The sequence below is a fragment of the Delphinus delphis genome, chromosome 6 (genome assembly GCF_949987515.2).
Source record: "Delphinus delphis chromosome 6, mDelDel1.2, whole genome shotgun sequence".
Classification (NCBI taxonomy): Eukaryota; Metazoa; Chordata; class Mammalia; order Artiodactyla; family Delphinidae; genus Delphinus; species Delphinus delphis.
In genome coordinates this window covers 481,682-497,379 of record NC_082688.1, presented here as the reverse complement: position 1 = coordinate 497,379, position 15,698 = coordinate 481,682, and the positions used below count along the sequence as shown (strand labels likewise).

Below are 15,698 nucleotides of genomic sequence, written 5' to 3'. Positions count from 1 at the left end.
ACAAGACAATGTAAAGACTGGTAGGTCTCTATGAGGCAAGGACCGCCTGAGGCTGCCGGAAGCTGGGAGAGCCTGGAACAAACCTTCCCTAGAGCCTTCAGAGGGAGCATGGCCCTGCCCACACCTTGATTTGAGAATTCTGGCTTCTAGGACCTAGACCATACATTGTTTTCAGCCACCAGCTTGAGATAATTTGTTATGGCAGCTCCAGCAAATGGGACAAGACAAATCCACATGGCTACCTGGGTAGTTAGCCTGTGGTTTTTAAAGTGGATTCTATCACTAGAAATACAGATACCAGTCAGCAGCTCAGATGGCAGCTGAAGCAGAGAAGCAGAAAAGTTGGTCAGGAAGCCACAGGACAGCCTGAAATGGCTGAGCCACACATCTTGATTTGATCTGGTACAAAAGGCAGTCAGGCCAAGCAGCCCCCTACACCTCGCTCCAAACAGGTAAGAAACATGGCCCACGTTTTAACCATGAATGAATGCTGAACTTTCAGACGCTCTCCGATGTGTGCCTACAAAAATTAAGAGGTTCGGGGCCTTTAGAAGAGAAAAGAAACCAGGGGCTGGGTATCAAATAAAGAACAAGGGAAGCAAAGGGGAATAAAAACACTGTGTGGACCCTGGGGCAGCTTCACGAGGGCATCCACTCCAGGAGACTTGATATGAGCAAACCCTAGGCCCCCATGGCCACCACCCTCTTAGCTCCAGCCCAGACTCAAAGAGTCTCTAACAAGTAGGACAAGACACAGCACCATCAGGAGGGGACAGCCAACTAAACTACAGCACCAGCTCCTGCAGCCACGTTGAACAGCGATCCCCAGGTCAAGGCTATTCCAGATGAGCCATGAGCCACGGCGGCAAGCACCCGGGATCAGGACCCAGCGTGGCATCCTATGGGTCGGCCGACACTCTGGCACTTCCCTTTCAATGTAATTTTCCAAGGAATAGCTGATCACAAGACAGTCCTGGTCAGGAAACGTAAAAAGCCCGGAGGGCCGACCTGGCCGCTCCCCAAAGGACACAGGCAAGACACACAGCCTGTAGCCCAGGGCCTCCTCATCCCAGGAGCCTGTTTTTAAAAGCAGACTGAGCACACTCAGGGCCCCATGCCTGGAAGACTACCCAAACCTCAACACGCTGGTCTACACCGGATTCCCCACCCCCATGGGCCTGGCCAGAGCTGGCCTCTGAATTGGGAGTCGTCCTGTCCCTGGGAACGTCCCGAGGGCTCGGGCCAGCTGTGGTCAGTAGGACAGTCTCTCAGGATCACATAGCCTCTCCTCTGACAGCTTTCTGAGCCCCCACTGGTGCTCAACCTGGGGTCTGGGGGAACCCGGAACAAAAAACCCCAACCTGGAAGAGGCACCACAGCTGACCTGCACGGTAGCAAGGTCTTCTCAGCAAAAACCCGTGTGGGCACGTGGAGTCCCTTCACCTGCAGAAAACCCCTCCCTCGGGGTTGGAACTGAGCCTTCCCTCCTGCTCCCCGCATATTGCTATCACCCATTTCCCCAGTCCTGTTCTCCAGGACGCACTGCCCAGGAGGCCTCCAAGTTCTGCAAAAGAAGCTACGGAAAGCTCAGCTCAGTTCACAGACCAAAGGCCACAAAGGGGCTAGCCCCAGCCAGGGAAGCAGAGCACACACAGGGCGTCCTGGGAGATTGCAGAAACGTTGCAGAAAGGAGGGCGTGGCAGGAGCCTGCAGGACCAACGTGGGGCCAGGGATGACCCAAGACGGGTGTCAGCCTTCACTCTCCCTGGAGACCAGCAAGTTCCCAGCCACACCACCCAGCTTATGGCCCCCAGGCGGCTTGGCCAGGTGTACCAGACGCTGCCCAGCCCTGAGATCTGCGGCTCCCAGAAGGAGCACAGGAAAGCAGTTCTCACCCCTCGGGCTGCTCCAAGTCGCAGGCGGACCTCAGCAGTCCTGCTGGGAGAAGCCCCCCCCCCCCCCGCCCCGCCCCGCCCTGCGCTTCCAGGCGCCCACTGTATGAGTTCAAAGGGGCTGAGGACAGGGGCCAAGCAACTAACCACCCTCAGCAGCTCCTGCCGCAGGACAGGGACACGTCTGGGTCTCCCTCACGCTCCCAGGCAGCCTGGGGGTGGGGACGGCAGCCTGGGGGTGGGGACGGCAGCCTGGGGGTGGGGATGGCAGCCCTTGCACCCGCACCCACACCACGGATGCCGGCCGAGGCGGAGCGCAGACAGCAGCCAGGACTCAGGGCGGTCCCACCCTTTACTTTGCCCCAACCCGGGCGGGCCGCCCTCCTCGGCTCAGCCGCCCGGAAAGTGAGTGTTACAGCAAATGACCCTATTTGTACTTTCTAACCCTCCCGCTGCCTCCCCCCCAAAAAAACTGTACATGAGTTTACAAACATATTAACATATAAATAATGAGAAGCGTCCCGGGGGGCCTCCCAGCTGTCTCTGCTCCGCGGGGTGCGGGGTGCGGGGGCCTCCGGTGGTGGAGCCAGTGCAGGAACAGCCCCTCTGGTGGCCCCGGTCCAGCTGCCCGCAGAGCCCGCAGCCTGGGGAGATCAGAAGCCACTTGACTGCCCGGTCATCGCTCCGGCTCAAGCTCGTGCTGGAAGGGGCGCCTCTTCTCCCGACAGTGCTTCTTGTGGGCCGGCCAGTCCTTCTGCTGGCACTGGGAGCCGCAGTAGCGCGCCACCTGGCAGCGCCCGCAGATGTTGAACTCCCGGAGCTGAAAGGACACAGAAGAGCAGCGCTCCGGTCACACGGCAGACCTGCGAGGACCTGGCCGTCCGTGCGCCGAGGCCGGAGGGTCTGGGCCCCGGTCAGGCAGTGACAAAGGAACGGCCACCGCAGGGGAGAAGCCGCGAGAGGGCAGTCCTAGGGGAGGCCCGGCTCCCCCACCGCGCACCTGCTTCTCCATCATGGTGCAGGGCGGGTAATGGCACTCGTAGTAGGTGCAGGACGTCTCCTCCTCCTCCACCACGTCCCCATTGGCGTTGTAGTACCGGGTCACGTTCAGGACAGGGAACTGCTCCTCTATGGGGTCCGTGGGCAGCTGCTGAATCGCCAGCCAGTATAAGCTTTGCTCCCTTAAAGAGAGAAGCAGGCGCTTCAGGATGCCTTGGCCAGGAAGGGTCAAGGTATGGAGGTGACAATGAGTGACCCCAGGGTGGACCAGCTGCTTCCTCTTCTCAGGCTGCCCCGCCCCCAGCTTTGCAGCTTGACTCTCCTTTGGCCCACCCCACTGCCTGGGCTCACCTCTCTGGAACATCCAGTATGTAGCCTGTTTCATCTTCCCACTAAAAGGCACAGGGCAGGGCTTTGTCTGCCTTGCTCGTCAATCTCCCCAACGCCTGGGACGGCTGCACACAAGACAGGCACGGAGAGCACGTGCTCGCGGCCCCGGGGGCGCCCACATCTGCCCCTGGCTGGCCTGCCTGCCCGACTGCTGTGAGCTGCTCTACACCGCCCGAACACTTCTCTGGCTGGACAGGGCCAGAAGCTTGTGAGTGCCCGCAACTGCCCCACAAGAGGCACGGGCGGTGGGGTGAGCACAAGGCAGTGAGCGGCCCGCCCTGGGGCTGGCCTCCGAAGGAGGCACCTCCCGCACTTCGAGAGCAAACGGATGGGTGGACCATCCCCTTCAACCCACCCGCCCTCTCTGGAGACCGGGCCGGGAGGGACTTGGATAAAAAAGGGAAGGGTCTGGCACAGCACTGTAAATCAACTATACTTCCAAAAAAAAAAGAAAAAAGGAAGGGTCACCCTCTTCTAATGTGACAGACAAAAATTAATTCAAAATGGATCAAGGACCTAAATGTAAGACCCCAAACAATAAAACTCTCAGAGAAAACAGGACAAAAGCTTCACAACATCGGAGTTGACAATAATCCTGGATATGACACCAAAGGCACAGTAACAAGAGAAAAAATAGGCAAATTGGACTCCATGAAAAGTCAATTATTTTGTGCATCAAAAGAGACAATCAGGGACTTTCCTGATGGTGCAGTGGTTAAGAATCCGCCTGCCAGTGCAGGGGACACAGGTTCGAGCCCTGGTCCGGGAAGATCCCACGTGCCACGGAGCAACTAACCCTGTGCACCACAACTACTGAGCCTGCGCTCTAGAGCCCGAGAGCCACAACTACGGAGCCCACATGCTGCAACTACTGAAGCTCACACACCTAGAGCCCATGCTCTGCAACAAGAGAAGCCACCCCAGTGAGAAGCCCGCACACAGCAATAAACAGTAGCCCCTGCTCACCGCAACTAGAGAAAGCCTGCGCACAGCAATGAAGACCCAATGCAGCCTAAATAAATAAATAAAAACTTAAAAAAAGAGAGACAATCAATAGACAATCAATAGAATGAAAAGGCAACCTATAGAATGGGAGAAAATATTTGCAAACCATATATCTGATAAGGGATTTGTACCCAGAATATATAAAGAACTCTACAAGTCAACCAAAAAAACAAACGACCCAATTTAAAAAAGGGTAAAGCATCTAAATAGATATTCCTCCAAAGAAGACATACAAATGGCCAAAAAGCACATGAAAAGATGCTTAATTTAACATCACTGATCATCAGGAAAATGCAACTCAAAACCGCAATGAGACCACCTCACACTCCTGGGATGGCTACTATCAAACAAACAGAAAACAAGTGTTGGTGAAGGTACGGAGACACTGGGGCCTCGGTGCGCTGCTGGGGGGAAGGTAAAATGGCGCAGATGCTGTGGACAACAGCGTGGGGCTTCCTCAAGAAGTAGATGGAATTATCCTATGATCCTGCAATTCCACTTCTGGGTGCACACTCTGAAGAATCAAAAGCAGGGACTCGAAGAGCTCTTTGTACAACTGTGTTCACAGCAGCATCGTTCACGACAGACAAGGGGTGGAGGCAACCTAAGTGCCCACTGATGGATGATGGATAAACCAAATGTGCCCCCCCCCCCACACACACACACTCTCAATGGAGTATTACTGAACCTTAAAAATGAAGGAAATTCTGACACATGCTATGACATGGATGAGCCTCAAAGACATAACTGAGGCGAAGTGAAATAAGGCAGACACAGAAAGACAAATGCCTTATCAATCCACTCAGATAAGGTCCAAGGACTTGGCAATTCACAGAACAGTAGGTACCAGGGGCTGGCAGAGGAGATGGGTGGGGAATTAGTGTTTAATGGGGACACAGCTTCGGTTTGGGAAGATGAGACAGTTCTAGAGACAATGGTAGTGATGACACACGACAATTTGAATTTGCTTAATGCTACGGAACCATGCACTTAAAAGTGGTTAAGACAGTAAATGTTATCTGTATTTTGCCACAATAAAAAGATTTTTTTTTAAAGAAGAAAAGGGTGAAAGTCAGGATGTGGGAGAAAACTGGCTACTTTCTGAGCCCTTCAATGAAGTCCTGGAAGACAGAGGTGAGTTTCAGTCCCAGCCGGCTTTCGAGGGCAGAAAGGGAGGGAAATGCACCTTTGCAAAGAGCACCTTCCACCCGGCTGGGCCGCCCTCGTGGCCCCACTGAAGTGACGCCAGGAAAGCAGAGCAGAAGGTAGGTGCCTGGCAGGAGCTGTGCTGCCAAACCGCCCGCCTCACATATGGGGTGATTCCTACAAAGAGCCGCCATGCGGAGGCCACTGAGTGAGATGGAAGGATACGTGACGCCGGGCCAGCGGGGAGTTCAGGCCACCCTTGGGCTGGCTCTGCCCCGACAGGTGGAGGACTGCTGACGGGCCGACCCCAGGCCGGCAAACTAAGGCCAACCCCAACCCCTCTGCCCCTGGGCCGACCAGCAGGGAGAGGCCCCTGGGGTGGTCCTGGGCCTCCTGGGAGTGGTCTGAAGGAGAATGGGGCAGCTGGGCCATGGCCTGGGGGAGACCACCGGTGGGGCAGCCCTGGGTGTCACAGACCCTTTTCCAAACAGGTCTTCTTAACCGTGGCCACCTCATCTCACAACAATACGTGGTGCTCAGATGGACAAATGCTGAGATCCCAGAAAGACAGACCCATCGCTGGGTGACACGGTGGGCAGTGTCCCTCCAGTGTCTGCAATGGGCAGCAGCAGACCTGCATGGAGCCAGGGAGGGTGAGCCCCAGGCCTACCCTGAACCCATGTGAGTGCTGGACAACTTGGGGGAAATCCACAGAGGCTGGTGTTCCGCTCAGCCGCCCTTACACTTGTCCTGATGACACAAGCTTCCTTCTGTTGATGAAAGAACCCTCCTGCCCCCAGCACGGAGACAGAAGTGACTCAAAACAAGCTGACTTCCCCACGCCACCAGACACTGCTGAGGAAAGCGGGTGTGCAGCCCTGGCAGCCACTCCTGAGACCTGGAGGTGGCTCTGTGGCTTTCCACATCTCAGCAGGGGAGCCATTAAGGGTCCTATCTTTGCTTCAGCGAAATTGGGCTTAGTTTCTGTCACTTGCAACCAGAAGTCTAGACTCACGTAACCTCCAGGAAGATGAAAATCCTGACCCAGCTACCACAAGAGGATCAGCCTCCCTCAGGAGGGGTCTTAGGATCAGCCTCTAACAACAGAGCAGAGACCCCCAACGCCTGGAGACCCCCCCACCCCGTACAGAGTTATGGATACCCCTCCAGAGCTATAGCAGCATCAGATTGGATGCGGCCTTCTTACATCTGGGGACCATCCCCCACCAGCAAGCCCAGCTGGCCGGGCAATCCTGCCATTTCCTACCTCCAGTGCATGGGGCTCTACCAAGACCCCAGTGGTGACCACTGCAAAGATGCCACCCAGTCTCCATCCTAAGAAACACTGACACCCCCGCACCAACCTCACCGACTTCTGCCTGTAGGGGAAGTCAGTACCAGCACCGCCAAAGTCAGGAGAAGCTGCCCAGGGGCCCGAGGAGATGCACAGAAGCCCTAGGGAGCCCCTAAATGATGCACAGGTGGCCAGGGACACCCTGGCTCATTTTGGCTCCCATCCTGCTGGTCCCCCAGCTCTTCCTAAGGGCTCCATGAAGTCACAGAGCGGCTTGTTCTGGGGCCACGGGAACTGCCCTCGGAGCATCCCCTCCGCCCAAGTCCTCAGGACCAAGGAAAGGTGGAGGCCGAGTTGCCAACCCCCGAGCCACACTGTCCTGCTTCCTTTAAACCACTGACCAGACAAACTGCTTACAAAAGAGCATGACTGCAAGACCCATCTGTGTGCACAGAGGCATCCCTGAGATGGAGATGGCTCCTACATCTCAAGGGCGTCCTGCCCACCCACAGGGGACCGGCCCATACAACCCCTCTCCCCGCAAGAGCCAATTCAGAAGACCAGCCCAGAAAGATAAGCATCCAAACGGTCTCCTCCCCCTGTGAAGAAAAAGGGGACCCCCGCACACTGAGAGAAAACGGCCAAGGTCACCAAACCCACAGAAGCCTCAGAGCACAGAGTAGTCACGGGCCCCTCTTAGCAGTGAGCTTGGAGGGGCCGCCCTCAGCGGCATCTCGGCCACATCATCAGGCCCCAAGAAGACCCACCTCTGCTTGCTGGAGGTCTCCTCGGCTCCGGGCCGCCAGCCCCATGGCACCAGCTGCAGGTTGTCCAGGCGATTGTCCACAGTGACAGCGTTGAGATGCACCACCTGAAACCCAGGGGCGATGCCCCCCCTGTGCCGCTCCCTAGGAAACAGACAATGCTCCAGATGGGCTCCCAACCCTCCTGAACGCCTCAGCCGTGTGCCCTGAACTGGTCCCTGGTCACACCGACGGGACCTATCAGGAGCAAGGCTACAGAGAGGAACCCAAGTATGTCAGTCTGTGGCCCAAACAGGACAGGCCACGTGGACAGCCCAGCCCCCGGATTTAAGAGCTAGGCTGCAGGGAGCCAAGGAGGGAACCCGAAACCATCTCACACACAGCCTGGAGGACACCCCACTTGCGTGGTCCCAAGCACTTCGGAACCTCGCTGTTCACAAAGAGAGAAAGGCCCTTCCCCAACCCGGAGGAGGGGCCAGACCCCACCAACCCCCAGAGGAGGCTGTGTCCCAAACACACCGAGCAGAAAGGGCGCTCAGCCTGCAGACTCTCTGGCTGCCCTGCCAGTGCCACAGGTCGCAAAGCAGCCACCCCTCCGGGATAGTGACAATGACACAGAATTAACTGGGAGACCTGGGGAAGGCACCATGTGTCAACAAGGGGTCTGCTGGCTCCACGGGCCCCGTGCACCTCAGGGCTTGCGCAAACCCGACAGGGCAAACAAGCAGCTTGGAACACCCACCACAGCAGCTCATGAAGGAGCCTTCCCGACCCCCTTCCTCGGTTCTTGTCAAAGGCGTATGCAAATATCTTAGCACCATTTCCATCTGCGTCTACTTCCATCCGGGCCTGAGAGAAAACAAGAAAAAGCTCTGTTAAAAAGCCTCTGATTATCAACAACATTCCAAATTAAAAAACAAGCCAGAGGGACAATCCCAGGCCTATGCCTGGGACCCTGGGGGTCTCCGGAGTCTCCCAGACACGTGGCACCAAGAAGCACTCTCCTCTTGTGGAGGCAAGACGCAGTCACGAACCACTCTTTGCAAAACATTGTGGACACAGAAAAATAAATCTTCCTATCCTTAAAAAAAAAAAAAAGCCCCCACCCAGTAAAAAAAAAGATAAGCCCTAGACCAAGCAAGTGTAAAAGGGTGACATCTGAGGTAAGAGTGGGTCCACAGACTCGTGGAAGGAGGAGTGCGCAGGTGAGGACTAGAGGCCGAAGAGCTTCATCAGGTAGGAACAGCAGAGGGCGAGAGAAGGGGGGGGCAGCCCTAGAGAGTCTCCCAGGGCACAGAAGCTTGTCCAACTGAACTCAATCACAAACATGACACAATTTGTCTCCTTTTCAGGAAGAGCCTGCAACCAGGCGGAAGTGGGGGAAGACCAGCATCGCAGAGGCGGTAGGGGGCTCCACGGGGCAGTGACAGACAGCTTGAGATGCTCGCATACCAGGTCTTGCCCTCACATCACAGGGAAGAAAACCCACCCCTTGTGACCCTCCTGGGCATGACTAAGGGCATGCTGGCAAAGGAACGGCGTCCTTACCTCAAAGGAGTAGCCCTCCACCAGCGGGATGTCCTGCTCATCTATCAATGTGTACTTGGTCTGGAAATTAACGTTTCAAGACATTACATTTGGAATCAGTACGAGGTACCGACAATGAGCAGGAGCCGCCCCTTGAGACTAAGCGAGCTCAGCAGGCAAGCGGCCGTCTACTCTGAAAGCAGGTAGAGGTGCCAAAGCCTGGTCCTTCCCCACTCCTGACTGCGCAGAGTCGCGGCATCAGGCTTCACTTCCCATCTGCTCGCGAAGAACCAAAAGAAGTGCCACAGGACTGGACAGATACTAAGCTGTGCATTTTAATGTGCTGATAAACGTAGTCCAAGAGTATGACGTCACTGGAGTAGAGGGAGGGGGCCGGGATTGAGGCAGAATATGCAGAAGGTTTCAGTTAACATTTATTTATTAAGCCAGGTGGTCCTCACACAGGTGCTCACTGAATCGTCCTTCCTACCTCTTTGTCTGTCTAAAATGTTCCAAATAAAAGTTTTAAGGGATGACATTAGTGCAATCAGTCACTGAGTTAGAAGGGACCTCAGAGCTGATGGGGAGCCCACCCTTCCCTAGTTAGAAAGTCACATCCCCTTGCAGGAAGGGCAGGAAACGGTCCCCAAAACGGACCAGTGTCATTCTCGCTTGGAAAGCTTTTTTCTAGCATCTGAATCGGTTTTACCTTCATCTGACTGCCTCTGCTCCTCTCTCCCACCAGAAGCTTCCGCCGCTGGTGATGGGAACAGGGTTCCCATCCAGGGTAAGGTCCGTGGCTGGTGCAGCTGCACGGCCGGCCGGCTCCTGGAAACAGCCAAGCCTCAATGCCCACAGGTGCCAGGAAGCCCCAGCCTCGAACACGCGGAGGGCGGGGCCAGGTAAGGGAGAGAAGCAGAGGGAGGCCCTGCTCTGGCGAGGCCCACTGAGGCTCAGCCAGACGGGGCCGCCGCTGGCAGCACGAACCCTGCCCGAAGCTCACTACAGACCGGCAGGCACAGGCGGCGCGCACACACAGGTCTCGGCGAGGAGCGAGCGCGCCGCCTCGGAAGGGCCTGCGCTCCCCGCGGCCGCAGGCGCAGCCACAGCCCCCTGCTCCCCCGGCCACGGCGCACGGCCGGAGCCCCGGGCCGCAACCGGAGGAGGGCTGCCCCGGGAACCACGCCGTCGGCCCGCCGCCCGCAAACCGCCCGGCCTTTGCCCGTGCCCCGGCCCGGGTCGGGCCCCCGATCCAGCCCCCGTCCCCCAGCCTCGCACCCCCGACTCCGACTCCCAGACCCCGCCCGCCACCCCCAGCTCCGGTCCGGCCCCCTGCCTCGCACCCCGGCCCCCTACTCCCAGAGCCGGCCCGGCCCCCGGCCCAGCGCCCCAGTCCCCCGGCACGACCTTTGCCCCAGCCCCGCGCCGCTCACCTTCCCGGCCACCCGGCCGAGCCGCACGATGCCCAATTTGAAGTCGGTCATGGCCGGGCCTGCGCTCGGCCGGCGGCGCCTCTCCCTCAGGAGGTGCCGGGGCCGGGGCGGGGCCACGGCGAGCCGGGCGGGCCAGTCGGATGAGTCGGGGTCAGGATCGGGGCCGGGCGGGCGGGCGGGCGGGACGAGGCTGGGCCGGGGTCGGGCCGCCGCCTCCTGGCGCCCGCCGGACCTGCCACGCGCCGCCGCCGCCGCCGCCGCGCGCTCCTCAGCGAGCGGGGCCAGGGGCGGAGTTCGACGCGGACACACCCCCGCGCGCCGCCGCCCGGCCAATGGTGGGGCGCGCAGTGCGCCGGCCGGCGCGCGCCGCCACGACGCAGCCAATGGCAGGAGGGCGAGTGCGCCGGCGCGCTGAGGAGCTGGGCCAGCGCGGGGGAGGGGCGCGGTCGGGGGCGGTGCCTGCGCGGCCGCCGGGCGCGACGTCAGTTTCGCGGGAAGCTTTGTGCGGGAGGCCAACCTACAGGCTCGCGGCCCCGACCCTCTACCCCGACACCGACCCGGCCTCCGCCCTCGCCCCCGCGACCCCGACCCGGCCCCCGCCCCTCGAGGAGGGCGGCCTGGCTCCGCGCCCCGGGCCTTCCGGGCTCTGCAGGTCGGGGTCCCTGCGGGACTGGCTGCGGCTGCCGGTAAACCGTCCCCCGTCCTCGGACAGCGGGCAGGAGGCCGGAGTGGGGACAGGGACCCGGAGCCCAGGGGCCACCGTGGCGTAGGGGCTGGGTCCAGTGCCGACAGGCCCGCCCTCCTCCTCCCTGGCCGCCTCCACACAGGGGCCCGGATCAGGACCCTGTAGCCCAGGGGTCCCCAAACCCCAGTCTGTGGACCGGTACCAGTCCGCGGCCTGGGTGCACAGCAGGAGGTGAGCAGTGGGCGAGAGAGCGAAGCTTCATCTGCCGCTCCCTATCGCTCGCATTACCGCCTAAACACGCCCCCCCCATCCGCCCCGGCCCCCGCCCTCGGTCTGTGGAAAAACTGTCTTCCACGAAACTGGTCCCTGGTGCCAAAACGGTTGGAGACCGCCGCTATAGCCTATCCTCGGGCTACACCAGCCTTCCCTGGGCTTCGAGCCGGGGCGCTGAACAGCCTGGGCCAGGTCCTTCCTGAACAGGAGCTCCAAGGGCTGAGGACTTTGGTGGGGCTTTACCTGTCTCCTGACAACCACTCCAGCGGGCTCTCAGCCCCAGCGCCTGATGAAACCACTCTACACCGGTGCACCCAACAAATTGAAAACCCCTGTTCTAGCGAGGGAGGCAGAAAAGGCCCGTGACGTGTGAGTTATATGCCATGTTAAAAAGTGATCAGTGCTATGGGGAAACAAGTAGATCAGCATTAGGGAGTTGGGGATCCAGGAAAGGTGGTGGGCGGGGTAGGCCTCATTGCCAAGTAATTTGAACAAACTGGGAGGAGGAGGAGGAGTGAGCCATGTGGGCTCTAGGGGAAGAGCATCTCCAGCAGAGAGAAGAGCCAGTGCCAAGGCCATAAATTGGGAACACATTCGGTGTGTCTGAAAAATGGAGGTGGCCACCGTGAGCAAAGGAGTGCATGAGAGCAACAGGGGACAAGGCCAGAGAGGTGGAGGATGGGAAGGGGGTCATGTAGGCTCTCGTGAGGACTTTGACTTTCACACTCAGAAAAGTGAGCCACTGGAGGATTGGAGCAGAGGAATAGCTATTCAGTGCATTACACTGTCTGATGGAGACAGTGCCAGAAAGAGTGGAAGCAGGCAGGCTGTTTAGGAAGCTAATGCAAGCACCCACCCAAGAAACGATGATGTTGGGACACCTGTGGTGGCAGTGTTCTGTAGCAGTCAGGATAGCCCTGGTTATGCTGCAGTAACAAACATCCCTCAATTCTCAGCAGCTTAGCAAAATAAAAATGTATTTCTCCCTCAGGCTGCACGTTAAGGTTATAAGGCAGTTGAATATGTGAATATGGCGTTCAGGGAGGTGTCCAGCCTGGGGTACAGATTTGGCATTCATTAGCATACTTGTCGTATTTAAAGCCATACAGCTGATGAGCTCACCATGGGAGGAAATGCAAATAGAGAAAAAGAGAGGGAGAAGATTGAGCCCTGGGTACTCTCATACTAAGAGAGTATTTGAGAAGAGAAGGAGCTGGTAAAGAGCATGAGGATGTCAGGTATGAGGGAAACCAGGAGAGGGCAGTAGGCCAGGAGCCAAGTGAAGACAGTGCTAGGGTGAGCGGGAGGGATCAGCCTTCTCTGATGCTGCTGAGAGGTCCTGGTCAGTGGGCACTGGGAATTAGTCAATAGAGCACGCAGCACGAGGGCACTGGTCACCTTGACAAGTAAGTGATGGAGGAATAAGCCCAACTGAACGGGCTAAGGGGGAGTGGAAGGAGAGGCTTGGAAACCTTGAGACTGACAACTCTTCTGGGGTGTTCTGGCTGAAAAGGAGCAGAGAAACGGCCAAAGCGAGAAAGAAAAGGCAAGTCCAGAGAGAGTGTTGGTTTTATAGTGGGAAAGGAAGCAGCATGTTGTCCACCAGCAGGAATGAGCCCATGGAGGAGAAAGAGGTGAGGCAATCGCCTGAGAGGGGAGGGCGGGGGCTGGCATCTGACAGGAGCCTGGGTGGTTCAGCTCAGCCACAGCTTGAAGAGGAGTCTGAGAGGTGAGTGGATGTGGGTGTAGGAATCTGGGGGGTTCTCTTCTAATGAGAACGAGGCCATCAGTTGAAGGTGAGAGGGGAGTGTGGTCCAAGGAGAGAGGACCAGGAGGGAACCAGGAAAAGACAGTAGGGTGGCCCGGCAGTGTCAAGGGGACCCGTCCGTGTGACTGTGTGTTTTCCTCCAGCCTATTTAGGCTGCCCCCGAGAAGGCGAGGAGAAAGGAGAGCTGGATTCAGCCAGGACTGCGGTTATGCTGGGTGAGTGCAGTGAGGTGAGGGGGAGACAGCGAGCTGTCTAAGAGGGATGCTTGCCCGGGGCATCTGAGCTCGGCAAGTAAAGAAGAGAGGACACCAGAGGGGTCGGAGGTCCCAGTGGGTTCAAAGGATCGCTGATAGAGGAAGTGAGCGAGGACGGGAAGTGCTTCAGAGACTTTTGCAAGGGGCTGCAGGTGCTAGGGGTGATGGTGTCTCTGTTACCTGCTGATCTGTGACAACCCCCCCCCAAACTTCATGGCTTAAAACCACATCAACTTATTATTTTGCACAATTCTGTGACTGACTGGGCATCTTCTGTTCCACACTGTGTCAGCCGGATACCTCCTTCGGTTGGACTCAGCTGGGAATTTGCCCGGAGCACCTCATTTTCTTCCATGTGACCCTATCCATGCAGGAGAGCTGGACTGCTTACCGTGTGGAGGCTCTGCTCTAAGTGATAGGTCCCAGTGGGCCTCTGCTTGAATCACACCTGCTAGTATCCCGCTGGCCAAAGCAAGTCACGCAGGCGAGCTTGGAGGCCGTGTGGGAGGGGTGCGCACAAGAGCATGAGTCCTGAAAGTGTGGCGCGTTGTGGGGGCTACCAGTGGAACAGGCTGCCCCCCACCCGTCCACCCTCTGACCCCTAATGATTCCTGCTCCTCCCACGTGAAGACCCTAGAACCCCACCTCACCGTGGCTCTTGGCTTATGACGTGCAACAAGGCCAGAGGCAAGCTGTCTGCCCCCCAAGACCCAACGTTCCAAGGGGAAGCACAGGATAAGTGAATAGACACCCGGTTCAAAAAGGAAAAGGGGGTGTGCCCCCTGCAGCCACGGATGCACAGCAATGTTGAAATCCAGCAGACAGCTGTCACAGTGCTCCTTTAAGGGCTTGTCTGCTCCCGGCAAGTGCTTCCCTAACGCACCCACCCTTTTTTATGGCTCCCAGTGGCTTCTCCCTCTGCCTCTTGGCCCTGCATGCTCGGTCATCCTCCCTTTTCCATGGGAAATGGGCCCTGTTTGCTGCTGAGTAGCTTCCTCAGCCTGCTTCTTGCCTGGAGACACTTGAGAGCCCAGAGGCCTCTTTTATTTTGAACTTTGTCCATCGTAGTTCAAGCAAATACAACCCCTAAAAAAAACTTTGTGGATTTTCTAGGTATCAAATTATAACACATTTTATTAGACAGAAGCTACACTGCAAATATCTTTGAGTGGCTCCTTTCTGCTGTGGACATCGAGCCCTGTGCTGTGGCACAAAGACCTCAAGACGCCTGGAGGCGCTTCTGTATGGCTGACAGCACCTATGAGGGTCCCGTCCCCTGGGAATCTTCAGAGGTCTTAACAAGGGGTCATATGCCATGCCCTTGGATTTCTCTTAACCCTGAGGTCGTGTTTTGCTGCAGTGTCCTGGATTTGATCTTCCCCACGATGCCATTTCTTACCTTGAGAACCTTTGCTGCCTGGAAAGGCTGAGGCTGAGAAATAGTTTTTCTTTTCCAGCTGCAGGACCTGGCTTGAAATACTTCCTCCAACTTCTGCTGGAACATGGAACATTACTTCTTTAGTTCATTTCTCTTTTCTTTATTTCACTTTGGCATAAATGACTGAAAGAAGCCAGTTGGCCCTTTAAGCTTTCTGCCAGGAAAATCAGATCCTTAGATATATTTTCTGCCTTCCCCGTTACCACAGGCAATGGTGTCCCACTTTTCCGCCAATACCTGACTGGGCTCCGCCCTTCTCGGGCCTCCACCAGCAATGTCCTTACTGCCTGCCAGGTCCTCCTGCTGCCTGGTTCCAAAGTCAGGGCCACATTTCAGAATTCTGTGATGGCAACGTCTCACTTTCTTTTTGTTTTTGAATTTTATTTTTTATACAGCAAGTTCTTATTAGTTATCTATTTTATACATATTAGCGTATATATGTCAATTCCAATCTCCCAATTCATCCCATCACCACCACCACCCCCCGCCACTTTGCCCCCTTGGTGTCCATACGTTTGTTCTCTACATCTGTGTCTCTATTTCTGCCCTGCAAACCAGTTCATCTGTACCATTTTTCTAGGTTCCGCATCTATGCGTTAATATACGCTATTTGTTTTTCTAACTTACTTCACTCTGTATGACAGTCTCTAGATCCATCCACGCCTCTACAAATGACCCAATTTCGTTCCTTTTTATGGCTGAAGTAATATTCCATCATATATATGTACCACATCTTCTTTATCCATTCGTCTGTCGTCGGACATTTAGGTTGCTTCCATGACCTGGCTATTGTAAATAGTGCTGCAATGAACACTGGGGTGCATGTGTCT

General features: G+C 56.8%; 1 protein-coding gene across 1 annotated transcript; it reads right to left on the bottom strand.

The window, feature by feature from the left end:
* Positions 1 to 2,263: 2,263 nt before the first annotated feature.
* Positions 2,264 to 10,643, bottom strand: ZMYND19 (zinc finger MYND-type containing 19). Its single transcript, XM_060013220.1, has 6 exons — positions 10,451 to 10,643; positions 9,039 to 9,098; positions 8,233 to 8,339; positions 7,494 to 7,634; positions 2,893 to 3,073; positions 2,264 to 2,712 (listed from the first exon to the last, which is right to left on the bottom strand). The coding sequence occupies exons 1-6, from the start codon at positions 10,499 to 10,501 to the stop codon at positions 2,569 to 2,571; spliced, it is 684 nt and encodes a 227-aa protein (XP_059869203.1). The 5' UTR covers positions 10,502 to 10,643; the 3' UTR covers positions 2,264 to 2,568.
* Positions 10,644 to 15,698: the final 5,055 nt, after the last annotated feature.

What these genes read in the sequence shown, in the direction of transcription:
- ZMYND19 (XM_060013220.1), bottom strand. Translation starts at nt 10,501, where the DNA reads ATGACCGACTTCAAATTGGGCATCGTGCGGCTCGGCCGGGTGGCCGGG. An exon ending in CTCCTTCATGAGCTGCTGTG is followed by an intron (nt 7,635 to 8,232) that starts GTGGGTGTTCCA and finishes TCTGTTTCCTAG; the next exon opens with GGAGCGGCACAGGGGGGGCA. An exon ending in GCACCATGATGGAGAAGCAG is followed by an intron (nt 2,713 to 2,892) that starts GTGCGCGGTGGG and finishes GTGTCCTTTCAG; the next exon opens with CTCCGGGAGTTCAACATCTG.